Source organism: Rhinolophus ferrumequinum, chromosome 12 (assembly GCF_004115265.2).
Source record: "Rhinolophus ferrumequinum isolate MPI-CBG mRhiFer1 chromosome 12, mRhiFer1_v1.p, whole genome shotgun sequence".
NCBI classification, from domain to species: domain Eukaryota; kingdom Metazoa; phylum Chordata; class Mammalia; order Chiroptera; family Rhinolophidae; genus Rhinolophus; species Rhinolophus ferrumequinum.
In genome coordinates, this window is record NC_046295.1 from 51,173,265 (window position 1) to 51,200,510 (window position 27,246).

Here is a 27,246-nt window from a genome sequence, read left to right on the forward strand (position 1 = left end):
AGTTGCGCTGTTGAGGTTGCCTCGATGTCCTGAATTGATTCAAAATATTTACCTTTCATGGTCGTTTAGACTTTGGGGAATGAGCCAGAAGTTGCACGGTGCCGATCTGGTGAATAAGGTGGGTGAGGACACATCGTAATATTTTCATTTGATAGAAATTGCCATACCAGAAGCGATGTGTGACATGGAGCATGGTCGTGGAGGATGAAACTGTTTGACCATTTCTCAGGCTATTTTCTACACACATCATTTCTTAAACGCTTGTAAAGACACTCATGAAAGAGGACTTCCAGAACCACTTCAGAAAGTGGCAAGAACGATGGGATAAGTTTTCAAAGTGAGTGGGAGTATTTTGATGGGGGGTGGGAGTGGGGGTTAAAGGCAATGTGTCTTGCTGTAATAAATTTTTAATTTAAATATTCACCGTATTTTTTGATCATATCTCGTATGTGATATGAGAAATTTAACTTTTTGCTTAAGTTATTTTAAGTTGGGTTTTTTGTATTATAATTTGCATGGAAAGAGTTCTGAATAATAGTTACTATTTTATTGTCCCCATTTTACAGATGAGGAATCTAAAACCCAGAATAGTTAATTTTCCCAAGGTCTCCCAGCTTATAAATGGCAGAACATTTGTATTTGGAGCACTACTGATACCTATATAGTAGTCCCCTCTTATCTGCAGTTTCATTTTCCATGGTCCAAAAATATTAAACAGAAAATTCCAGAAATAAACAATTCATAAGAATTAAATCATGTGCTGTTCTGAATAATGTCATGAAATCTGTCCCACACATCCTCACCTGGGATGTGAATCATCCCTTTGTATATGCTTGTATACACTATTTGGTTAATTACACGTTGATTTCTTCTTGGTAGTTGGCTACACTTATCGGTTGAGTTCTACATCTGCAAAATACTGTGCTACATTTTAATATTTAGCAAGACTAGCATTTAGTAAGAACCGCCCAGACCTTGAGACTCTTGTTCTAACAGCTTTTCAACCTATTTCTTCTAAACAAATACTCCTCTCTAGGAGAAAAGATTGTGTCTATGTGTGAGTGTGTGTCTGTGTGCCCATGTCTGTCTGTATGTAATCATGTATGTGTGTGTTCTTGTATCTGTATTGTGATTATATGCTTAAGTGTCTGTGTTATGTCCTTGATGTATGTAAGTGATTGATTGTGTGATTGATTATATGCCTGTGTATGTGTGTGTGGGTACAGACATGGAGGTAGGTGAGGGTGTTGGCCCTTGTGTGTTTTTGTGTGGTTGTGTGTTCTAGCTGCTTGTTCAATTCATCCATTTGTTCCTCTCAACCTCACAGGACCTGCAGGGGGCGTCCAGTGCATAGGGAAAAGAGGATATGGGGCTCCTGGCCTGGGCTGTCCACCTCATGAGGCCTGCAGAGGGCGTCTGGTGTATAGAGAAAACTGGATGTGTGATTCCTGGCTCCTGGCCTGTGGAAGGGGGGCTCTGACTTGAGGAGGTTGGGCTGTCTTGTTCCAGAAAGGAGCTGGAAGTGAGCAAGAAACTAGATGATGACTCAGCTCCTGAAAGTCCGTGATCCTGGGAAAGGGTCTGCTTCACATCCCATCCTACTCTGAATCCTTGGTCCATACCCAGAGGGGCAAAGCTTGGCCCTTCACTCCCACAGCGTGGGTAGAACATTGCACAAGACTTCCAGAGGTGATAGAACATCAGAAATGGGGGAAGTCTTGAGCAATAGTACACCCCCCTTCCCTGGCCCCTGCAGCTTGAAGTAAATCCCTGCTGGGGTTTCCTGAACATGTCCCTCCTTCACTTCCTGCAGTTTGGATCACTCTGGGCCACAGGATTTCTGGTTCTGGGCTGAACTTACTTGGGAGAAGTGTGGAAGGTAAGAACTCCTGAACTCAAAGGAGAAGGTGACCCATGTGGCTGGAGATGAGGAGACCTGGGGGCTCAGAGGGAAGGCAGGGGAGGCTGCATGGAGGAGGGAGTTTCTCAGAGCCTTGACGATGGGTGAGGCAGGAGGGAGGACATTCCAGATTGAACAGCAATCAAAGGCGCAGAGGAGGGACAGGATTGTAATTAATCCCAGTGTGGGTGAGGCAGGGGAAGGGCAAGTGGTGAAAGAGGCTGTGTGTAGGGGGGTGATTCTGGAGTACATGGGGCACCCCTAGTGATAGTACCCCTGGTGATACCATGCCCAGTGGTCAAAGTTAATGGAAGACCCCTGTAACTTTTTAATTTAATTAATTAAAAAATTTTTAAATTAAAATATAGCTAACATGTAATATAATATTAGTTTCAGGTACACACAATAGTTATTCAAGAGCACCCACCTGGCTCTATACATAGTTATCACCATATTATTGACTATATTTCCTATGCTTTACTTTACATCCCCATGACTATTTTATAGCTACCAATTTGTATTTGTTTTCAACTTTTACTGGGGAATATTGGGAAACAGCGTGTTTCTCCAGGGACCATCAACTCCAAGTCATTGTCCTTCAATCTAGTTGTGGAAGGCACAGCTCAGCTCCAAGTCCAGTTGCCATTTTCAATCTTTAGTTGCAGGGGGCGCAGCCCACCATCCCATGAGGGAATTGAACCGGCAACCTTGTTGTTGAAAGCTCATGCTATAAGCAACTGAGCCATCTGGCTAGCCATCTGGCTGCCCCTCTGGCAGCTCATTGTCTTCAATCTAGTTGTGGAGGACACAGCTCACTGGCCTATGTGGGAATAGAATCGGCAACCCTGTTGCTCAGAACTCTCACTTTAACCAACTGAGCCATCCGGCCGCCCCCCAGTTTGTATTTTTTAATCCCTTCATCTTTTTCACCTTGTTCCCAACCTTTCTCCCATCTATCACCCCAATAGATCTAGTACTCATCTAATGCCACACATAGTTATTACAATATTATTGACTACATCCCTTATGCTATACCATATATCCTCACGACTACTGTGTAACAACCAATATGTACTTCTTATCTGTTCCTGTTTTTCACCTATTCCCTCCCATCTGACAACCATCAAAATGTTCTCTGTATCTATGAGTTTATGTCTGTTTCATTTGTTTATTTTGTTCTTTAGATTCTACTTAAGTGAAATCATATGACATTTGTCTTTTGTTGTCTGACTTACTACACTCAGCACAATACCCTCTAGGTCCATCCATGTTGTTACAGATGGCAAGGTTTCATTCTTTTTTTACGGCTGAGTAATGTTCCATTGTATATATGTACCACCTCTTCTTTATTTATTCATCCATTCAGAGACACCCAGATTGCCTTCATATCTTGGCTACTGTAAATAATGCCGCAGTGAACATATGGATGAGCACGTCCCCTCAAAGTAGCATTTTGTGTTTCTTTGGATAAATACCCAGAAGTGGGATTACTAGGTCCTTCTTTGTCTCTTGTTATAGTCTTTGATTTAAAGTCTATTTTGTCTGGTATAAGTATTGTTACCCCAGCTTTTATTTTGTTTGTTTGTTTCCATTTTGATGTAATATATTTTTCCATCTCTTTACTTTCAGTCTGTGTGTGTCTTTCAATCTGAAGTGAGTCTCTTGTAGGCAGCATATGTAAGTGTCTTGTTTTCTTATTCATTTAGTCCCCCTGTCTTTTTTATTTATGTATTTATTTATTTCCCCCCATCCCTCTCCCTCCCACCTCCCACAGCCCTCCAATCACCTGAGCCATCCAATCACGGGCTGCCTCCTCCCCCCATCTTTTGATTGGAGCATTTAATCCATTTACATTGAAAGTAATTGTTGACAGGTGTGTGGTTATTGCCATTTTTTATTCATATTTTATTTATTTATTTATTTAGGCCTTAAATCCCTCTAAGATTCCTTGTAATACTGGTTTGGTGTTGATGAACTCCTTTAGCTTTTTCTTGTCTGAGAAGTTCCTTATCTGTCCTTTGATTCTAAATGATAGCTTTGCTGGGTAGAGTAATCTTGGTTGTAGGTCCTTGCTTTTCATCACTTTGAATGTATCCTACCAATCCTTTCTGGCCTGTAAAGTTTCTGTTGAGAAATCAGCTGACAGTCTTATGGGAGCTCCCTGGTAGGTAGCGAACTGCTTTTCTCTTGCTGCTTTTAAGATTCTTTCTTTGTGTTTTACCTTTGGCATTTTCATTATGCTGTGTCTTGGTGTGGGTCTCTTGGGTTCATCTTGTTTGGGACTCTGCGCTTTCTGGGCTTGTATATCTATTCCCTTCACCAGGTTAGGGAAGTTTTCCATCATTATTTCTTCAAATAGGTTTTCAGTTCCTTGCTCTTTTGCTTCTCCTTCTGGTACCCTGATGATGCAAATGTTGGTATGTTTGATGTTGTCTCAGAAGTCCCTTAAACTATTCTCATGTTTTTGGATTCTTTTTTCTTTTTGCTGTTCTGATTGGGTGTTTTCTGCTACTTTATCTTTTAAATTGCTGATTCGATCCTCTGCTTCATCTAATCTACTGTTGATTCCCTGTAATGTATTCTTCGTTTCAGTTATTTCTGACTTGTTCTTTTTTTATGTTTTCTATTTCTATTTTTCTGTTTTATATCTCTTTGTTGAACTTCTCCCTGAGGTCACTGAGTATCCTTATAACCAGTGTTTGGAACTCTGTGTCTGGTAAATTACTTGTCTCCATTTTGTTTAGTTCTTTTTCTGGAGCTTTGTTCTGTTCTTTTATTTGAAATATGTTGCTTTGTCTCCCCATTTTGGCTGCCTCCTTGTGTTTGTTTTATGTATTAGGTAGGGCTGCAACGTTGGTATGGCATAGCCATAGGTAAGGCCACTCTTAATAGAGTGGCCTTATGTAGTAGATGTGCTGTGGGGTTCAGTGGTGCAGTCTTTTTGGTCAGCTGAGCCATGCACTCCAGGTGTGTACCTTGTGTGGATTGTGTATGCCCTCCTGTTGTAGTTGAGCCTTGGTTGCTTTTTTCATATGAATGGGAGGGATTGACCCTAGGGCTGATTGGTTGTGAGGACTGGCCATGACTACAGTGGAGGAGTTGTGGTGCAGGGACTAATCCTACAGAGCAGGATCTGCCTCAGCAGGGCTCTGGTGCCTGCCCAATCTGCCCCTTGGGTGTCACTCCAAGATCTTGGATTTAGAATTGGATTTTGCTACAGGCTGCATTATGTCCCCCCAGAATTAATAAGTTGAAGCCCTAACCGTCAATGTGACTGTATCTGGAGATAGGGTCTTTAGGAAGTAATTTAAGTTAATTGATGTCATAAAGGTAGGGTCCTAATCTGATAGGACTATGGCCTTACAAGAAGAGGAAGAGAGAGATATCTCTCCTTGCCATATGAAGACACAGTGAGAAGGCAGCCATCTACCTGCCAGGAAAAGACCATGCTCTCACCAGAAACTGACCATGCTGGCACCTTGATCTTGAATTTCTAACCTCCAGAACTGTGCAAAAATAAATTTATGTTGTTTAAGCCAGCCAGTCTATGGTATTTTATTATGGAAGCACAAGCTGACTAAGACAGATGTGGTAATTGCTAAAAGTCTGAATAGTCTTTTTTGTGGAGGGGTGAATATTTTTGGTTGTATAAGCAAAGTGATATTTTTAGGTGATATCCTTAAATTTTTAAGAAGCCTGTGTTTTGGGAACCTATCAACATGTATATTATAGGAGAGCTATACGGTGGATTATAGAAATATTTGTCATTTTTTTCACTGCCCACAACCTTAACCCCTTTCTGTGGTTTGAAAAATTCCCTATTATATTTCTTGGTTACCAATAGAACTTGCTTTCCATTATAGAACACCAATGGGTCACCTACTCTTCCCTTGTCCCCTTTGCAGCTAGGAGTTGGGCACGTGGTTTAAGCTTAGCCAATCAGAAGCACCTTTCAAGGACTGTGAATAGGAGGCTATTCCTATCCACAGGAGCATGGTTAGTAGAAAATCAATTTTGATGGTGGTCGGAGTGGTGGCAGAAGTGATGTCTGTTTTCCAGGGGCAGCTGCAGCTGTGATTTCAGAGGAGGAATCTGGCAGGATGACCACCTAACATTTGAGGGGCCTTGGGGCAACAGTACAAATGGAGGCCCACATACCATTTATCTAAATATTTAAAAGTTAAGCTAATAAATTGTCCAATAAAAATGTTTCTCTTACTACCTTGAAAAATATACTTTCAAAACAACATGAAGGTCAGGTTCAAATTTAGAATTCTTGGAATCTTTGGAGACCCAAGCTCCAGTGCCCTACTTGTCCCTATTCCCTTTCCACCCCCTCCTCTTCCTACCCTCAGTTCCATCTTGCACCATGAAGGGCATCGTGTGCCTGGTGTAGATACTCCAGCTCCATACATACAAGCTCCTTCCACATTACCTGGAAATAGCCACCTCTTGGCCATTCTCTGGACCTAGTAGTATTTATATTAGCAACACAGTCCATTCTAGGAAGGACAGATCTGAAGAAGAGGATTTCATGGACTCTGGAAGCTACTTGGGGCCACTTGAGCAGGGAATTCTCTAGTTTTCAGTTCCTGAAGTGTGGCCTAGAAGAAGCACGAGCTCCAGATGGGCACTCCCCCTTAGCCCTGTGTACTCTTTGCCCTGTGTTCAGAGATATGACTGGAGGAGGGCTAGAGCAGGACCCTCTAAAACATGGAATGCAGTGCAGGGGCTCCCGATGTCTGGATGTAAGGGTGGGACTGGCATTTGGCATCCTCCTCTGGTGGTATCACATGCTGTCCTGGAGGGCAGTCTGGCCTGTCCTGCCTGTACTGCATGCTTTGGGAATGGTTATGGCTGCCCAGGCTCCTTTATTATTTCATTTTCTGCACCTTCCCAGGGTCTTTTTAATGACTCACTTTTCTGGTTAAATCAGCTAGTGAGTTTCAGTGGTTTGCAAGTAAGAATCCTGATGAATACATTTGTCTATTTGCCTTTTTTGGCAGTTCAGCTCCATGATGCCCAATACCATATCTGTCTTGTTCACTATTGTATCACCAGCACCTAGAACAGTGCTTGGCATGAATAAATGTTCTAGGTTCCAGACAGTTATGTGGCATCACTTTAGACACAAGGGTTTGGCAGGGCTGGGACCCTATGTCATGGCAGTCTGAGACTACTGTGTGTCCTACACTAACAGATAATCTGGTGCTTAGGGTTGCCATGCCAGAAGGTAAATGTACACAGACCATATGGAAAATGATGCCCCTGGAGTTGTGCATTGACGCTATCCTGCCTGACAGGCATGGAGATTCCTGACAGTGATAGGATTTCCTGAGAGGAATGGTGACCTGATAGTAATTTGGGGACCCTGACATTATGGGGATCTGGTCAGCAATGAGGACACCAATAAGTTTGGATGTGTCCTGTCGGGGTTCCTGAATTGATGGAGGGCTTGAGTGTTGGGCTGATGGTAGGAAGGGGTGGCTTCCTCTTGGGGGAGGACCCTTGAAATGATGGTCTGACAGGTGTGGGGTTAGCAAGGTTATTGGGGTTTTGATGGTTTGGGTTCAGATTTCCAGAGACTATGATTCTGAGATCCAGAGCCCTGGGGGATCCAGTTGTCTCAATAGGGCAGTGTCAAAGCTGCTGGGGTTAAAGCTGTCCCAATTCAGTGGGTTGGAGGCTGGGGTAGCTCATGTCTTCTGCCTCCCTTCAGGAGCCACGGGGAAGACTTGAAGGTCCTAGGAACCTTCAAGAAGCATGGCCAGAGGTTTGACTCCCACATCTACTCTGATCTTCAGAGTTTCCACCCTAACTCTTATCTTCTTCCCCATCCTGCTTGTCCCTGGCCCCTCAGGAGACAGAAGTGGCCCTCAGAAGTGGGTCCTTCAGGAGTCTGATCCTGCCCCTGCGGTCCCCAGATGCTCTGCCCTGCAGAGGTCCCACGAGGTTGGCTCAGAGGCCCCCTGAGAGGCCTGTTCCTTCCAGAAGCCCTGCCGACAGGACCCCTAGTCTTGCCCTTACCCCTAACCATCAGATCCTAGCCCTGCCCCGCCCCTCCATTTCTCCTTTCCTTGTGACATCACCAAGTCCTGGCCTCTGTTACTTCCTAGGTAAGAAGGTGGGCAGAGCTGTAGCCTGATCCTCTTCTCCAATGCTCCATTTGGGAAACCCGAGGCCTGGGAAGACCTTGAGAACCCATGCCTTCTTCCTCTTGGATGCTCTAGGAAAGCCAACTCCCCTTATGCTGGAGAAGCCGAGGAGGAGACGCCTTCCAGGGGTCATCTCTGTGTCTGGGCTCAAGCACTGGGGTATTGGTTGAGGCCTTCAGCTTCTCCTCTTGTTTATCCCCAACTCTTTCTAGCAAGTCATGCCTCTCCACCCCAACTGGACATCCCAGCCCCCAGCCTTCAGGCCTCAGCCAATAAGGATGCCAATAGCACTGAAAGCAGTGTCCAGCACCTGGAAAGCACGAGTGGTGAGTTAGCTGGTACTATAGAGCCACGTCCTCCCATGTGGACAAAGTCTTAGGGGCCGTCAATGAAGTCCTCTGACTAGAGAGCTGCCTGCTTATTCCTATAGTGGGGCTCTTGGAGGAAACTCCCCACTTAGGAGTTTGCTCCTTTGCAAGACTTATTTCCAAGGTTTTCTGGCTGTCTGATTTTCCCAGAGGCTAGAGAAAAGTGGCACAAGAGTTGGGGCTTACCGAGAAATTGAACATGAGATTATGAAAGTATGATCAAAACCACATGGGGCTGGCTCTGACTAAACACCCACACAACACACAGCCCCACTGTCTTGAGAACTGGATGAGCTCCAGGTGTGAGTGGTTGAGAAGCATCATAGAAAGGGCTGTGCTCAATTCCATGTTTTATTTTTTTTGGGGGGGGGAAAGGGAACAGGACTTTATTGGGAACAGTGTGTACTTCCAGGCCTTTTTTCCAAGTCAAGTTGTTGTCCTTTCAGTCTTTGTTGTGCGCAGCTCAGCTCCATGTCCAGTTGCCATTGCTAGTTGCAGGGGGCACACCCCACCGTCCCTTGCGGGAGTCAAGGAATTGAACTGGCAACCTTGTGGTTGAGAGGACGCGCTCCAACTAATTGAGCCATCTGGGAGCTCAGTGGCAGCTCAGCTCAAGGTGCCGTGTTCAATCTTAGTTGCAGGGGACGGAGCCCACCATCCCTTGCGGGACTCGAGGAGTTGAACCGGCAACCTTGTGGTTGAGAGCCCACTGGCCCATGTGGGAATCGAACCGGCAGCCTTTGGAGTTAGGAGCATGGAGCTCCAACCGCCTGAGTCACCGGGCGGCCCCCATTTTTTTTTTAAAAAGGTATTTTATTTTTTTATTGGAGAATATTGGGGAACAGTGTGTATTTCTCCAGGGCCCATCACCTCCAAGTCGTTGACCTTCAATCTAGTTGTGGAGGGGGCACCTCAGTTCCAAGTCCAGTTGCCATTTTCAATCTTTAGTTGCAGGGGGCGCAGCCCACCATCCCAAGTGGGAATTGAACCTGCAACCTTGTTGTTAAGAGCTCGCACTCTAACCAACTGAGTCTTCTGGCCGCCCCTCCGGTCGCCCCTCCAGAAGCTCAGCGGCAGCTCGTTGTCTACAATCTAGTTATGGAGGGTGCAGCTCACTAGCCCATGTGGGAATCGAACTGACAACCCTGTTGTTCAGAACCCTGTCGTTCATCCGGCCATCCTCAGTTCCATTTCTTGTTAATCAGAAGTGTACTGGGGCTAGTTCTGTGCCAGCTCCTGTGCAGAGCAATGTTGTCAATGGAGATGGACCAGCTCAATCCCTTCCCTGGGAACTCTGTCAAAGGACAGGAAAGGGAGCTTTTGTCCTCTTCCAGAGTGGGAGGTCCCTAATCAGGGATGTCAGATTCCTTTAGGGAGATGTTGGCTGCTGGATAGGAAGATATCACTCAGCTGCTGGCCTTAAACCTGTAACAGGTGCCATGTACTCTAGTGAGGAAGGTGTCTACCTGCAGGCAGGCAGCAAGGCCTCTGTTTCCTGGTTGGGAGCTGGGAGTCCACAACACCCCTCACAGCGCTTGTAGCTTCATCACTGTCAGGCAGGCAGGTAGGTTCCTGGCCCACCAGAACTCAGGATTAATAAAGAAGCCACACTTGTTAGGGAATGATAGTGAAACAGAGAGCAGGTATTGATTAAACGAAGTCATAGTTTGAGAATGTTTGAGTTGGGACAAGGCCCAAATTGCTGGGCTAAGCCCTTATATATCTGGCGGAGAGATAAGGAGATAAAACCCAGTGCCCAGGAGGGATTGGTGGCTAGGGATGGGAAAAAGAGGGAGGGAGAAAGCCGGGAGGGAAGGCACTGGCTGGAGAAAGGGTGGAGAGGGCTGCATGCCTGCTCTCTGGGGGCTCTGGTGTCTGCCATTCACATTTCCTCAAAATTTTTTATTTACTTCACTGGCTCCTGGATCATATTCTCTCTTCCTAAGCCTCAGTTTTATTTTCAGAGGGTAGTCCCCTGGGACCACAAGAAGTGGTAATATTTCTGAACATGTATGACTTGGGGGAGCCTGTGTGAATGCTGGGGGTTTAGCCTGAGACCCAAAGTCAGTCTTTAGAGGGACTCTTAAAAATTAAGCCACTCTCCTCACCACCTGACAGATGGGGGAACTAAAGCCTTGGAGGGAAGAGTGAGGAGGGAACTTGCCTAAACTTCCACAGTGAAGGGCAGAAACAGGATTGTGGGACTGGTGTCTCGGTGCAAAGCAGGGTCTCTGGTCCCACTCCCTGCACAAGAACTTAGGATATGGTGAGGCCAAAAAGGAACACCCATGGAGCCATGGATAGGGGGATCATACCACTACATTCTCGATGGTGGCTGTCCGAGAAACAAAAGCAAACATCCGCCAGTACTCCAAAAGGAGGTCTTCCTGAATCCTAGTCTCGCTGGCGGCCAGGGGAGACACAGGAAGTAGGATCCACATGATCCGCCATCCGTCATCCGCTTCTCAGCCAACCAACCAACAACCCCTTGCTAGCTACAATCCGATGACTGCTTCTCGGCCAACCAACCAACAAACCAACCAACTAACCCACCCCTCCCACTTGCTAGCTGCGATCCTCCCTTGCTAGCAGCAATCCGCCATCTGCTTCTCTGTCAACCCCGTCTCTCTTGCCAGCATAGCCACAACAGTTATGTTAATGGCTAATGGCTAACCAGTAACAGCCAATGGCCACCCAGCCACAGCGGATGACCATCTAATACCTTTCCACGTGAGGCCGAGAGCCTGGAAACTGCTCTCTGGGACTCTGTCTCCACACTGGGCACTGAGCTCAAGACAGGTTACGGTATCCCCCAGTGGCAGTGTCAGGGAGATAGTGTCCAGGGGCCTCTGTCCTGGTAGCACCTTCCTCAGGGTTCCCACCCTCACCTACCCCTACTCTGAGTGTTCCCCTGAGGGTCCAGAGGAAGGGTTTATGTCTGCCTCTCTGGCAGGCTGACTTCCACTTGGCTTCGCTGGGAACTGAGAAGGATTTGAGGTAAGTGTGATCCTCTTACACTTAGATTTGTCCTCTGCCTGCTGGGGTTCAGGGCCTAGAGTCCAAAGGGTATCCACAGCTGGGACCTTTGTAACTCCATGGCTGGCTGGCTTGACAGATAGATTAATGGATGGGTAGGTAGATGAGTGGGTGGGTGGGAGGATGGATGAGGTCTAATGGATGCAGGGACAGCTAGATGGATGGATGCTTGGATGCATGAATGGATGGGTAATTTCCCCCACACAGCAGAACCAAACTTCCCAGACATAGCACTTGTGCTTACAAACGATCCCCAATCCCCCCCATTTCTTATGATTCCAACACCTGGGATATCTGAGATTTTAAACACCTGCTTCTGGGAGCACAGGAGAGGAAGAAGCTGCCATGCTCTCAACTCACTGAGGAGAGGCTGACACCACCCCTCACCACTTCTTCCCTTCCCAGACCACCAGGCCTGCCTGGTTTTGTTACCAGATGAAGTATATTTGGTATAATGATAGCCCCTCTTGCCAGGTGAGGATGCTCAGTCTGGTGTCCTAGCTGCCATCCAACCCCAGCAACACAAACTTGCTGCTCCCAGCTGGGCAGGCCCTCACAGGCCATAGTCGGAAGGCCAGCCAGCTTCCCCAGGGCACTTCTCAAGCATGAGAAGTTCACTCCTCCCAGAGCAGCCCTGTGGGCTGCTCTAAGATTCACAGGGCTTTCATCTCTCAGAGCTGAGTCTCCTTCCCTGTGACAACCCTGATCTCAGTGTTACCTTGGCCCTGGAGTCCACGTGGGCTGCAGAGGTGTAGGAGGGTTCTGTCACGCTGAATCGCCCTAGTTTCCCTGGCTTCTCCTTCTTCTGCCCTCTTGGCCCTCTCCCATCTCTCACCTCTGGCTCCCAAGTCTGTCTGTCAGTAACCCTGAGAAGTGTGGCCCCAGGATTTCCCAGAAGGTGCTACACCTGGCCCAGATTGACTGGGAGAGAGAGGAGGGCTTGCCTGGAGATTAGAGTCTGTATGGACAAATGAGCGCTCACCCCTGGCTGCAGAGCCTTTCCTCACACATTTGTTCTCTAGGCAAATATTTATTGAGTGACTATCTTATGCCAGGCAGTGTGCTGGACACCAGGCAGACAGTGTAAACCAAAATACACAAGATCCCTGTCCAGTAAAGCTGACAAACTATGCATTATAACTCATTGTGATGAGTGCTGCGGGGGGAGAGGAGCAGGGGACCCTGGGAGCTTGGGGGGGCGGGAAGCTACCTAACCCAGCCTGGGTTCCAAAAGGCTTCCTGGAAGGTCATCTAGATCCCGATGGGAAGCTAGGTGGGCAGGAGAGAAGAATGTTCCAGACAGATGGAATGGCATGGGTTGATGGGTACTTTCCCTCCAGGAAGTAGAGCTGGGCCCCCTGTGTCTCCCCCAGCCGTGAGAGCTGGTTCCTGGCAACTCCCTTCCCCTCAGTGACACCTGATCCCTGAGACACCTGGATGCTGGAACACCTGCCTTGGAGAGCAGAGAGTGGGAGGCCGAAGAGAATTTGGATCATCAGGGAACTGACGTAAGTTTAGTGTCGCTGAACTATGGAATGTGATAGACCTTTGAGGATACGTGAGGTGGGCTCCTGATTGTGGGAGCTGATCCAAAGAATACAGGGTGTTAGCTGGAGATTGATGAGGAGTTTGCTTAGGCTGCAGTGTAGAAAATAGACCCTGCCATTCCATCTCCCCCTTCCTATACCAGTTGTCCTGGACAGATAGCAAATAGACAGATCTGTGAGTATCAGTGGCCTTTATTGGAAGTATTGCAGTCTGGGTGTGGAGGAGAAGCTGTGCTCCTGCCACACTCACCCTCTTGCTCACACTCACACTCACACTCACACTCCAGGCCCTGCCGGGCTGGGACAGGTCTGGTGCAGAGGAGCTGGAGCCTAGTCCTCCCTTCTGATCCTTGGTTCACCAGGGCCTCTGTGATTCACATCCCTTCAGTCAGACACGGATTCCTCTGGGGCTGTCACGGGCTAACTGCTGTGGCGCTTGTTCTGGGGGAGGAAGGAGAGGCAAGGTTATGAACTGGGGTTTTGCACAGGGACTTAGAGGGAGGAGGTAGGGCTGGGCTTGCCTTGGCAGAGTTCTTCAGGAGTCTCCAGATTATGCGGTTCACCCAAGGCTGATTTGGGGGTGCGCAGAGCTGGTAACCCCTCAGTGTGGTGAACCTGGAGTCAGAGGTCAGAGGTCAGAGAGCATGGAGCCTTGGAACCCATCTTCCTGGCAGGCCCAGGTGTGAGGGGCAGAGGCTGAGGACCACATCTGAGAACCCGTTTCAGGGGCTTTCTTGAAAGGGCTGGACTTGTCAAGGAGTAATGAGATAAGAAAGTGGGGGTATATGGAGGAGATGAGGCTAGCTGTACTCCTCCCCACAACTCACACAACAGCAGGCACTCGGCAGCCATGCTCGCGGAGGAGGTAGCGAAAGGATCGCACAATAATCAGAGGGATCGGGCGTGTGGTCACAGACAGGCAGCAGTCTTCTGCGTCATTGTCACCACTCAGAGCTGGCGGCCAGAGGAAAGAAGGTAGTGTCAGAACACAGGGACCCTGAGGAGAGGAGGCCACAGCCATAACTGGGATTCATGACACCCGTGTGTGTGTGTGTGTGTGTGTGTGTGTGTGTGTGTGTGAATATCAGGCAGCTGATATTCAACCATTATGCCCCAATATGGCCCTCTTGGTTGCTAAATATATTGAAGTTCTTCTAAGCTGTTTGGTAAACAAACAACCTGAGCCCCACATATGACGTCCTGCTGCCCTGATCACCCCCAACCTCTCTCACAAGACTTCTTGACTTTTTCACAAATGAAGAGTTAATGCTGCTCACAGGGCCCGGGTGGGGGTGGGAAACTAGGGTAGTGGCAGGAGGCTGGGTTAGAGGACTTACGAATTGCTATATGTTTTGACTATTAGCCCCACCTCCGTGTCTCCCATTCTCCCCACCTTAAGCAATGTATTGTTCTCTCCTTCTGCCTGGGAAACAGAGGCAGCAGGAAATAAAGCCTGCAGAGACGGGCAGCCAGAGGTCCTGGGATACACCAAGAGCCAGACATACATTGGAATTCAGGGGCCCAGATATATCTACTCACAGGCACACACATAGGGTACCCCGAGATTCACTAAACCATGCAGACCTAACTTGCAGTGTCCCTCATGTCCAGTGCCAGGCAGTCTGAGATCTAGATGTGCCCTTCACCCCCCCCTTTCCCAAGCCTCCCCTCAGCCTTACCAGAGGAGGTCCAGAGAATCAGCAGGCTGAGAGCCAGGACTGTGGCTACCTGGGATGCCATGGCGGATGAACTGGAGGCAGACCAACAGCAAGGGGGTGCGTGTGAGTGAGTCTCTGGGCGTGTGCCGGAGGCTGTGTGAGGCAGAGACTCTGCTGGGTATAGGAGGTGGACAGGCGTCCTTGTGCGGTGTGAGTGGATGTCTGCGAATGCGAGAGTAGAAGCCTGTGTGAGATTGCTACTGCCGACTGCCTTTTATTTATATGGCTCAGAACTTTCATTATCACTGCTCAGAATTCCCCTCCACACCCTTACCCCCCCTCTTTTTGACATAATATGACCCTGCCCTTCCTTACCCCCCTCAGCAGCTTCGCTCTTCTTTTGCTTTCCTTGGCTTCAGTCTGTAGTCCAACCAAGAGAAGGAGAAGTTGTGCTGTCAGCTATTCAGAGAGGACTTGTACTATCACCTCATTGGTGGCATTTGCATCATCTACCTTAGGGCTGGCCTTCAGGGGTGATGATCAGAATTGGGGGCCAGAGCCAGGAGTTGTGCCCCTTCCCTAGGTGGATCACTCATCCTCACTCAATTCTTTGTGGTTCTTCTCTTCTCTCTAGTGCAGGTGGAAAAGAAGGCTCCTTGGTGCCCTCAGAATAAGCATAAAGTCTGGGATAGCCCCCCAAGTCATCACAATGCCTGCCCATCCATCATCTGGGAAACAGTCTCTCCTTTGGGACAAGCAGAGCTGAAAGGGAATGTTACTTGGAAGGAGGCCCAGCATCCCTACCCATGTCTCAGGCCTCTGGGATTCAACCTCCTGGCTCAGTGAGTTCTGCCCCTTTCTCTATTGACCATTTTCATATGCCCAGCACCTGGGTCAATGGAACAGCTGGAGGGTTCCTGGCCTGGAATAGCCCCCTTCATGTTTCCCCTCTTCTCGATCCTGGGAACCAAGAGGGGATTTCTAAAGAGAGGAGCTGGCCAGCTCATATTCAGACAAATTCCCAAATTTCAAGGAATTGACAGATGGGGGAGGGGACAAATGATTTCCCATCCTTACGAGAAAGACTAGAGATAAACCAAAAGAGAAGTCCTCAAAAGAGAAATCAACATGTGGGATACCCATTCAGCCATCCCACTCAAGCTTTGGACCCTCTTTTTCTTTTAAGGAGGATGCAGCTCACAGTGGCCCATGTGGGATCGAACCGGCAACCTTGGTGTTATTAGCACCACGCTCTAAACAACTGAGCTAACCAGTCACCCCTGGACCCTCTTTTGGATTAGGTGGTCTTTCCCTCATAAGTTTTAACTTATTTTTCTTTCCATCCATCTAATAATAATAATAATAATAATAATAATAATAGTAATAAAATAATCATAATCATAATCCCATTTCTGATTGTTTACTATGTTCTAGGCTCTATATCAAGGACTTTACCACTATTATCTTGCTTAATTTTCCCAAGAAAATTATGAAGTAGAAGTAGTTCTTTTTTATTTTCTTCTTTTTTCCCCCTTTTTTCTGCCTCCCCCCTCCACCCCACCGACTCCAGTTCAAGTGGTTCCAGCCATTGTTTCTCAGTCTAGTTGTGTAGGACACAGCTCCCTGGCCCATGCTGGTATTACGAGCCTTGTGCTCCCCCTGGCTGAGGCAGTGGTTGCCAGTTGTCGGTCGGCCACTCACAGCAGCTCATGGCAGCTCTCGCCAGCTGCTGGCCGCTCATGCTGGCCACTGGCAGCTCTTGGCAGCACATGGTAGCCCACAGCCGCACACAGCAGCCCACGGCAGCTCATGCTGGCTGCTGGCCGCTCATGGCAGCACATGGTAGCCCGCGGCAGCACACAGCAGCCCACCGCAGCTCACACCAACCTCTGGCTGCTCACGGCTGCCCAGCTTCAGGGAGAGCTGTTGTTCACAATCTTAGGGAATTGAAGCAGTGACCTCGGCGTTAGGAGCACAGTGCTCCAACCACCTGAGCTACCGGGGCCAACCCAAGTAGTAGTAGTAGTAGTAGCAGTAGCAGTAGCAGTAATTATTATTATCAAATTATTATCTGTGTTTTACACGTAAGGAAAATGAGGCTCAGAGCACAAGGTCACATAGCAAGCAAGTGCCTTGAACCCAGGTGTCTTTTGCTATAAGGTTTACACTCTTTACTGCTGTCCCATTCTGCCTATCTGCCACCTGTCCATTGATCTGTATAGAGCATTAATTACGAGTGATAGCTACAGTGTTGCCCTGAAAATAAGACCTAGCTGGACAATCAGCTCTAATGCATCTTTTGGAGCAAAAATTAATATAAGATCCGGTCTTATTTTACTATAATATAAAGACTGGGTATAATATAATATAATATAATATAATATAATATAATATAATATAATATAAGAATATAATATAATACCGGGTCTTATTTTACTATAACACTGAGTTAATATAATATAATATAATATAACATAAAATCGGGTTACATTAATGTTTTCTTACATTAATCTTACATTAATTACATTAATTTTACATTAATTAATCTTACATTAATGTTTTCTCCAAAAGATGCATTTGAGCTGATTGTTCAGCTAGGTTTTATTTTTGGGGAAACAGGGTATGTCAGTCACAAAGTGAGTCATGCCAGAGCATCATGTGAAAGGTGTACACAGTGAACGCCCTAACCAGATACGGGGTGGAATGTGACTATCTAGACAGCTTTATCAGACTGCAGATGAGCTTTATTGGACTGCAGATGGGTGACAACACCCAGCGTTGAGCATAAAATCAGAGCTCTCTAATGGCTCATTCCTCAGACCGCAAATGAAGAGCTGACAGCCGCACCTGCACTCTTCCCAGAAGGAGCGCTTGAAGCTTTGCCTCCTGACCATCTCACCAGCCTGGCCTGATGCCTGAAGCTGTGCACCCCAGCACCTTAGGGACTCTCGCTGAACACCGGACTCTTTCTTCCAACCTTCATTCGTAAGACTCTGTTGTCTTGCCTAGTCCTATTGTGTGACCCTCTTGTGTGAAACTGCTCTACCTCAACTATTGGAGGCTAACTTCTGGCCAGAGCCTTGGTTAATTCCCGTGGTAAACTGAGTCAGTAGGACTAGACCCATGGCTTTATTCTAATAAAGTTTTTTTTTTGTTTTCTTTCCATTTTCATGAAATATCTTTTTCCATCCTTTTACTTTCAGTCTGTGTGTGTCTTTTAATCTGAAGTGAGTCTCTTATGGGAAGCATATGTATGGGTCTTGTTTTCTTATTCATTCAGTCACCCTACGTCTTTTGACTGGAGCATTTAATCCATTTACACTTAAAATAATCATTGATAAATATGTAGTTATTACCATTTTATTATCCACATTTTTCACCTTTTTCCCCCTTCTTCTTAAAGGAGTTCCTTTAATATTCCTTATAATACTGGCTTGGTGGTGATGAACTCCTTTAGCTTTTTTTTTTTGTCTGGGAAGCTCTTTATCTGTCCTTTGATTCAAAATGATAGCTTTGCTGAGTAGAGTAATCTTGGTTGTAGGTTTTTGCTCTTCATCACTTTGAATATTTCCTGCCAATCCCTTCTGGCCTGAAAAGTTTCTGTTGAGAAATCAGCTGGTAGTCTTGTTGGAGCTCCCTTGTAGGTAACTAATTGCTTTTCTCTGGCTGCTTTTAGGATTCTCTCTTTGTCTTTAACCTTGGCATTTTAGTTATGATGTGTCTTGGTGTGGGCTTTTTTGGGTTCATCTTGTTTGGGACTCTGCACGTGCTGGGCTTGAATATCCATTTCCTTCACTAGGTTAGGGAAGTTTTCTGTTATTATTTCTTTAAATAGGTTTTCAAGTCCTTGCTCTCTCTCTTCTGCTGGTATCCCTGTGATGCAAATGTTGGTATGCTTAATATTGTCCCGGATGCCCCTTAAATTGTCCTCATTTTTTTGTATTCTTTTTTCTTTTTGCTGTTCTGATTGGGTGTTTTCTGCTACCTTATCTTCTAAATCCCTGATTTGATCCTCTGCTTCATCTAATCTACTGTTGATTCCCTATAAGGTATTCTTCATTTCAGTTATTATAGTCTTTATTTCTGACTGGTTCTGTTTTATGTTTTCCATCTCCATTTTTCTGTTTCATATCTCTTTGTTGGTGTTCTTGACATCACTGAGCATCCTTATAACAAGTGCTTTTAATTCTGCTCCTGGTAGGTTGCTTGTCTCCATTTTGTTTAGTTTTTTTTTTTTCTTTTCTTTTCTGAAGCTTTGTTCTGTTCTTTTATTTGAAAATTTTTTTTTTTCTCTCAATTTTGGCTGCCTCCCTGTGTTTGTTTCTATGTACGAGTACTAGATAAGGCTGCTATGTCTCCCAATCTTAATAGAATGGCCTTATGTAGTAGGTTTCCTGTGGGGCCCAGTGGCAGCGTCTCCCTGGTCACCAGAGCCAGGTGTCCCAGGTGTGTCCTTTGTGTGGGTTGTGTGTGCCCTCCTGTTGCAGTTGAACCTTGGTTTATATTTGAACTTCAATGGGAGGGATTGACCCTCAGACTCATTGGTTGTGAGGACTGTCCATGACTGCAATGGAGGAGCTGTGGTGCAGGGGCTGACCCTACAGAACAGGATTCGCTTTAGCAATGCTCTGATACCTGCCCAGTCTGCCCTTTGGGTGTATCATCCTGGGAGGCGGGTGGATGATGCTCTGGTTTGGTGCGAAGCTGGCTATGGGGTATGCAAGCCCTGGGACCTTCTGGGAAGGAACCTGCAGCAGGCCAATTTCAGCTGCAGCCTGTGCCCTGCCCAGGGCCACTAGACGTGAGCCACAAAACCATCTGCAGATGACTGCTGCCTGTGCTCTGCTTGGAGGTGCCTTGAGAGGCCAAGCCATGAACCAAGGCCAGCTGTCACTAGTGCCAGGCTCATGACTGCAGCCTCCCTCTGTCTCACTAAGCTATAATGTCTGCTGCTGTTCACAACCAGAAGTTATGGGGACTTCACTCCCTGGCACTGAAACCCTAGGCTCAGGAGCCTGGTGTGGGGCTGGGACCTTTCGCTCCTCCAGGAGGGAACTCTGCAGCTGAGGTATCCCTCCTGGTTTTTAATGGTCACACGTGGGTATGGGATAAGTCAGTTCCACATCTCTGCCTCTTCTACCAATCTCGAGGTGTTTTTTTCTGTATCTGTATGTCCTTATTTGTAGGACTTCATTCAGCTAGACTTCATTGATTCTCAATGATGGTTGTTCTGTAATTTAGTTGTAATTTTGATATGGTTGTGAGATAAGCACAGCATTTACCTACTCCGCCATCTTGACTGGAAATCAAGATGTTGCATTTCTAATAAACTTCTAAGTGATGCTGATGCTCCTGATCCTTAGACTATATTTTGCGTAGCAAAGCAGAGGAAGAAGTGCAAAAGTTAGAGAGATGGTAATGTTGGCATGCACCTATGTGCGACCACTAACTGGATACTTCTGAAGGGCCCAGAAAGATATTTCCTTCTCCAAGGCAGCAAGAACAGCATTGATGAGGGGAACACCACCTTCTTTGAAAAGCACTGTAGTGGCTTCTTTAGCAGTCAGGACATGTGGATGGGAGACACCCTCTTGGGACTGGACATTCTTATTTCAACAGAATAATGGAATTCTTGAGTGGTAGAGGCTAGATGTTGGCACCTAGCCATGAGCAATAAGGTGAATGAAATTACTATATAAACTGCAGAGACAAATGATAATCAACATGCTTTGCCCACAGGGATCTCTGATGGTAGCCAATTGATTATAGCATTTGGAGGAATGAAATAGATGGACAGCTTACTGATGTGCTACTTGACCTGTAGAAGTGGAAAATTTCTAGATCTAGTAGGGAGAAACTTGATTAAAATTGTATTGGTGACTTAGAATCTTTTACCCAGTTCCTCAACTTAAGATAGTTCCCCAAACCGGAAGCCCCTTGATTAGGTGGGGTGTGGGAAGGCCTGAGTTTCTTTCTATAAATTTTTCTCCTAGTCAGAGGTTCTCAAAGTATGCTTCCTGGACTAGCAGCTTTAGCATCACCTGAAACTTGTCAGAAATGCAAATGCTTGGGCTCTGGTGAATCTGACACATGCCAAACTTTGAGAACCACTGCTCTATGCCTTCCTCAGAGAGATCTGTAGCTATTTGCCAGGGTGCCTATGAATCAAAACAGGAAATAGACCTTTGGGGGAATTATTAGATCCTGTATCATGATGATACTAGTCTTCGGGACCCAAAAACCCATTATGGTCCACCAGTTGGAACGAGGGTTTATGGAGGTCAGGTGACAGAAGGATCTTGGTTCAGATCAATCTCACAGTGATTCTGTAAGACCTGTCCAGTTGTTATTTTTCTAGGTTCAGAATGCATAGTGGGAATAGGTATAACTAATAATTAACAAAATCTCCACATTGGTTCCTTAAACATGGAGTGAGGAAAATTATGGTAGGAAAGGCCAGTGGAAGTGCTTTGAACTGTGCCTGCCCTACCATGTTACCCCCAGCATTAGTAAACTTAAAGCAATGCTGCATTACTAGAGAAGTTGCATAGAGTACAAAGACTTTAAACATGCTGCAGCCCTTGGTACATCATATTATAGCTAATAATGTAGCACGTGCCCTCTTTCTATACTATCAATTAAGGACCACCAAAATCAGTTCCTTTTCAACTGGAACAACAGCAATACACTTTCACTGTTTTATCTCAGGAATATGGCAAATTTCCTGTTCTGATTATCATAAGATAATCTTGTTATCCCACAGAATATCAAACTGGTTCTTTAAACTAATAACAGTATGCTTACTGGTGTATAAGAAATAGCCATCACTGTAAATGCCTTAGACAGATCCATGTATACCAGAGGGAGAGAAAGAAATCCTACAAAAATTCAGGCTAGGTAGGTGAAATTTCTCAGCTATTGAGCGTAGGGAGGAACTGAAAAAGCTGTGGGCATGTTGCACCTTCACTATGAAGATGGAGGCACAATGCTTAAAGGATAGTCTGGATTTTAGAGGCAACATATACTATATTTAGGTGTACTGCTGCAAAATATTTACTGGATATGGCATAAAGCTGACAGTTTTGAATGAGGCCCAGAGCAAGGAAGGGGTCTGCAGCAGGTCTAGGCTCCAGGGAAAGTTGCCATGCTGCTTTATGACTTCTAAATCCAACGAACTTCAGATTGTCTGTGGCAGAGTAAGAGCCCCAATAGGAGAATTATAGCAAAGCACCTTAGGTGTGGAAGTAAGGCCATACCTCTTCTGCTAACGATTATTTCCTATTTGAAAAGCAGCTCCTGATTTGCCACTGGGCTCTGGTCTAAAACTCAGACTATAGATCACCCCGTGACAATGCAACCTAAGGGTGTTATCTATAGCAAATCATACAGTTGGATAAGCACAGCAACATTCCATTGTTAAATGGACATTGCACATATGAGACCAGGGCTTAGAAGTTTCAGAAGGCACGAGTAAAAGCATGGGCAGATGGCTCAGATTTCTACTTGTATTGTTTTCTTCTTCTGATCACACACTTATGCCTCCAAGGAGAAGGTTTCTACAAACAGTTAACAGTGAGAAAATGCATAGTCTTGATTTTCAGATGGTTCTCTAAGGTATGCTGGCATCACTCAGAAATAGACGGTTAGTTACATTCAGGGATGGCCCTGAAAGACAGTGGTGAAGGGAAGCCCTCTCAGTGAGCAGAATTTGAGGCAGTATAGTTAACGTCTACTTTGTCAGGAAAGAGAGACATCCTGAGGTTTGGAGCTGCACTAATCTTGTGCTGTGGCTGCCTACAATAACCCTGCCCTCACGTCTGTAAATGGTCCCTTCAGTAAATTATTTTCCATTAAACCTTTTTGAGCGTGCCCTTTGTTTTCTTCAAGATCCCGAATTATAGAAGAGGTTTCAATTAAATTTTAATAGTATTTGCCTGGAATGCCCTTGTGAAAGAGTCTGAGAATTGGCTGGAAAGAATGAAATAATAAAAAAGGGATTTGTACCACATTCATTCAATAAATATTTATTGAGGGCCTTCTATGTTCCAGGCACTGCTCTTGGCACTGGGATACAGCAGTAAAAAAAACCCAGATAGACATTCCTTTTGCTTTTGCAGAGTTTTTATTTTAATGAAGGAGATAGGCAATAAGCAAAAATAAAAATTTTTAGTATGTTAGATGGCAATAAGTGCTGTAAGAAAAATAAAGAAGGTCTGGGAGATAGGGAATATTAGGAGGGTGGCCAGGGAAGCCTTTTCTGATAACATTTGAGCAGAGAGGTGATTTGAAGAAGGCGAGAGAAAGAGCCATGCAGAGATCTGGGGAAGATGTTCTAGGTAGAGACTACAGCAAGTATGAAGGTCTTGAGGCAAGGGTGTGTTTGAAGAATAGAAAGGAGTTCAGTCTTATGTCAGGGAAGTGAACAGAGAGCATATGAGTAAGAGATACAGTCAGATAATAACAGGGGCCAGATAGTGTAGGGCTTTGTAGGCCTTTGTGGGGTTTATGTTTTACTGTGAATGAGATGGGGAGCCTTTGGAGGGTTTGGAACAGAGGTTGTGACATGATCTGACATGTTTTAAAGGTTCCCTCTGGTTCTCAGATGGAGACTAGAACAAAGTGCATGGCAGAGGGGCCGTGGCCCCCCTGAGATGGAGGGCCCCAAACTTCACTCCTGCCCTCGTTGGCCTGATCTTGCTGAGAGCCTCTGCCCTGGTTTTGCTCCCAGTTCTGGATATGATGGCTCATGTTGTTGGTGCCACACAAGCTAGAATAGATATATTTTGAGAGATATTTTTAGTATATGTGCTGCCGAAGCGAGCACTCGAGAGATATTTTTAACATGAAGCCTACAGTTAGCTGTCCTTTAACGCCACAGGGCCCCCCACCCAAAAGAAGAGTGGTGGCTCCGTGGGCCTAAGCCACTCCTCACATTTGGTAAATACATGGATATTTCCTATTTTACTGTTCTTCAGATTTAGTACTTGTAAATACACACACATTAAGGAGAGATTAAACATTTTTGCTAAAAAAGAAAAAAAAAGAGAACAAAGTGGTGCAAGAATGGAAGCCGGAGACCAGGTCCGAGGCAATTTCAATAATCCATGAGGACATGAGGTTGCTGGGATTTGCTGAGAATGGGTCAGATTTTGGAATTATTTTAAGGTAGAGCCAATGGGCTTTGTTGAGGGGTTCAGCATAGGATGTGAGAGAAAGAAGAGGCAGGAATACAGCAATGTTTTTGGCTTGAACAATGCTATGAATGGAGTTATATTTACCAAGACGTGGAATGGGTTTGTGGGAAGGTCAGTAGCCTTGTTTTGATGTTTTAAGATGAAGCTGTATTTTGAACATGTAAGTGGAGGTGATGTTAAATAGGTAGCTGGTAATATGAGTCTAGATTTCAAAGGAGAGATTCTAACTGAAAATACAAATTTGGGAGCATATGGCTAGTATTTAAAACCATAAGACAATGAAATCTCCAAGGGAGTGCATATAAATAGAAGAGGTCCAACTTCTAAGTCCTGGAGCTCCCCAACATTGACAGATCAGGGAGCTGAAGTGGAATCAGGAAAGGAGGGGGCCATCAGGGTGTTATGATGGTATCCATTATCAGGGCAAAAAGAGAAAGGACACAGTCCCCATGGGTGAGTTGTTTCAGGCACCCATCCCCTAGCCATTGGTTTAGATAACACAATGGGGATGGGACGGTTGAAGTTCAGGAAGGTAGATTTGAAACAGTTTCTGACCACATATACAGAACCCACAGTGCGCTACATGCTTCACCCAGTTCCCCTCTTCCCAGCTAAGTCGCCTTTGTGGGACTCCTCATTCAGTATGACCCTGGACAAGTATCTTCCCACCCTCTTCCAAGGAGCCCGTCCAACTTCATGCTCCATGGTCTGACCAAATCCATGCCCCAGGCGTTGGAGATCTTGGATAGAGGGCACTTTAGCCATTGGGGAAGGAGAGGGAGCAGCTGGGCCTGGGAAGTCAACCAAGTTTGTGGTGGGGGTAGGAGTACAGGAGAGTGGATGACTTAGGAGAACCTAATAAATAAATGTTTGCTTAATGGAGGAATGTGCATATCCTGAACTGTGTCCTTGGGGCTCTGCCTGACTGATGTGCCTGTCACTCCTGTGCATGTGTGTGTGGTGTGTATGTGTGTGCGTGTGTGTGTGTGTGTGTGTGTGTGTGTTTATGTGTGTGTGTGAGGTATACAGTAAGTCCCCACTTAATGTCCTCAGTAGGTTCTTGGAAACTGACTTTAAGTGAAACAAGATGTAATGAAACCAATTTTTACCATAGGCTAGTTGAAACAAACAAGAGTAAAGTTCCTACAGCATATTTCTGGTCACAAAAATATCAACAGACTTTTAAATAAAAACTCAAAACATTTTCAATATTAAACATTGAAATAAATGTGAGCTATACATATATTTAAGAAAAGTTAATAAAAACATGTATGATAATGATTTTCCAACTACTGCAGGAACTCTGAAGCCAGAGCCTATTCTTGCAGCCCAAGTGCTAGGCAGGAACCCACCCTGGACAGAACGCCCTTCCATTGCAGAACACACACAAACACACACACACACACACACACACCCCACATACCACACACACACACATACCACACACACCACATATCACATACACCACACATACACCACATACCACACACGATACACACCACACACACACACACACACACACACACACACACACACACACACACACACCAGTACTCACTCAGACTGGAACAAAGTAGATAGCCAACTCACCTAATGTGTACATCTTTGGGATGTGAGAGGAAACCCGAGTACCGGGGAGAAGACCCATGCAGACATGGGGAGAATGTGCAAACTTCACACAGACAGTGGCCCCAGCCGGAACCGATTTTTGTTTTCCCTCATCAATGTTATAAAGAAAAGACGGGAAGGAAATGGCGTTATTGAAGACCTGCTTATTTGGTCCTGTCTCTATGTGCCCGATGTGTCCCCTCTCCCAAGCCTGCAGAGGGCGTCCCAACCTAGGAAAAGAGGCTCTAGAGTGGGGCGGGGCTCTGGCCAAGTGGTGTGTGTGTGTGTGTGTGTGTGTGTGTGTGTGTGTGTGTGTGTGTGTCTGTGTTGCTCTGGCTGTTGAGTGCCGGGGTAAGGTCCGGGGCTCTAGCAGGAGGCGGGTTTATATGTAACCCGTTAGGCTCCTCAGAGAGCTTGGGAATGGTGTTGGCCCTAAAGTCCCTGGGTCTGGGACGGCCCCTATGATCTCCCTGCTTCTGGACCCCGCCGGTCTCCAGTCTGAGGGTCCCGGCTACACGTGCGGAGTGGACACTCGGGCTGTGGGTGAGACCCCATCCTCCGAGACCTGGGGCCAGCGTGGGCCCCGGAAGTCCTCGTGCGGTCGTTACCGCAGGCTGGGCAGCCAAATTCCCGCCACTCAGACCCCTGAACACGGCAGGCCCAGACGCACCTGCGGATGAAGGCTGGTATTTGTCCGCGAATATTTCTCTCTCCATCTCTCAGTATTTCCAGTTTACCCTGGGTCCAAAGCACCCAACAGTAAAGACATGAAATAACGTTTTCCTTAAAGTTCACATCACCTTCGGGACCTTTTTAATAGCATAAATAACCCTCACCCGATTGATTCCTAAAACCACTAAGAAAAGTTTTCTTTATTCAACGGAGATGTATTGAGAGCCTCACTGTGCCTGGCGCTGTATGGTCAGTACCGGAGGATGAAGGGCTTTAACGTGGACAGCGGCTGGTTAAAAGGACCCAGGAAAATGTAGACTTTGGCCTAGCATGAGACACATTTTAGGACAAATGAAAATAAAAATAAATTCATCCCAAAAAGATGAAGGAAATGGGAATAGAAAATGCAACCCACAAGCCTGCTGCTTTCCTTTAGCCCCACAGAGGACCGCAAGGACGATGCTGCCTCCTGGTGGTAGAGCGGGGCAATGATGGTTTCAAAGCCAAGTGGAGGGTCTCACGGGGCCAGGGGGCGGGGAGGAGATTTTGAATCGAAATTGGCGCCCGCTCTTCAGGTGATCAAAAGAGGAGTCCAGTTATTCTCTTAGTACTGGATTTAAATTTATTATTAGCGCAATCCATAGCTCTAAAGCAAAAGTCTTCAAAAACATGGCAGCAGAGTTTCCCTCAGGTGTTTTGCTTTGCCCACCAACTGAGAAACGAATGCCTGGAAGAAAACCTTTTTTAGCTTCTTGACATAGCTAACACAATCTCTGTAGCAGAACTGTAGACAGCACTAGAAGAATTACAAATATAGACCTCAGAACAGGAGGCTTGACAATTTTGGCATCCATAAAAATGGACTGATGCAAAAGGACAGAAGCACTGATGATTTTTAACAAAACAGCATCACTTTGTCCCAAAGTACAAGGAGAAATAACATCTGACTATGTGGACAAGAAAAGGAACTTCACAAAAGAGGTCAGCTGAAACTGAACACATGTTTCACACATGATTACAGCTAGGAGACAAATTCATTTTGAGCTTTCATGAATAACAATTCTAGACCCCATCCTTCTGACCTTCCCTGTGCCATAAAACAAGGCAG

At 46.1% G+C, this 27,246-nt stretch overlaps 1 protein-coding gene and 1 long non-coding RNA gene across 3 annotated transcripts; one reads left to right on the forward strand and one right to left on the reverse strand.

Moving 5' to 3' along the window:
• The first annotated feature begins 1,784 nt into the window (after positions 1-1,784).
• LOC117031822 (uncharacterized) lies at positions 1,785-15,977 on the forward strand. The gene is made up of 4 exons (XR_004424621.1): positions 1,785-1,879; positions 12,800-12,967; positions 15,299-15,506; positions 15,851-15,977. It is a non-coding gene; the product is annotated as an uncharacterized LOC117031822 (long non-coding RNA).
• Positions 13,183-25,667, reverse strand: CCL19 (C-C motif chemokine ligand 19). Of its 2 annotated transcripts, XM_033122585.1 has the most exons (6): positions 25,449-25,666; positions 15,040-15,084; positions 14,686-14,886; positions 13,834-13,960; positions 13,528-13,621; positions 13,183-13,447 (listed from the first exon to the last, which is right to left on the reverse strand). In XM_033122585.1, exons 3-6 carry the CDS (start codon positions 14,744-14,746, stop codon positions 13,427-13,429), a joined length of 303 nt encoding a protein of 100 aa, XP_032978476.1. In that variant the 5' UTR covers positions 14,747-14,886; positions 15,040-15,084; positions 25,449-25,666; the 3' UTR covers positions 13,183-13,426. The 2 variants fall into 2 exon arrangements, with proteins under 2 accessions (XP_032978476.1, XP_032978475.1); XM_033122584.1 differs by lacking the exon at positions 15,040-15,084 and having other exon boundaries at positions 25,449-25,667.
• Positions 25,668-27,246: the final 1,579 nt, after the last annotated feature.

Coding starts and splice junctions, on each gene's coding strand:
- CCL19 (XM_033122584.1), bottom strand. CDS start 25,506: ATGGGTCTTCTCCCCGGTACTCGGGTTTCCTCTCACATCCCAAAGATG. Junction 13,961..14,685: donor GATTCTCTGGACCTCCTCTG/GTAAGGCTGAGG, acceptor TCTGGCCGCCAG/CTCTGAGTGGTGACAATGAC. Junction 13,448..13,527: donor TCCTGAAGAACTCTGCCAAG/GCAAGCCCAGCC, acceptor TTCCTCCCCCAG/AACAAGCGCCACAGCAGTTA.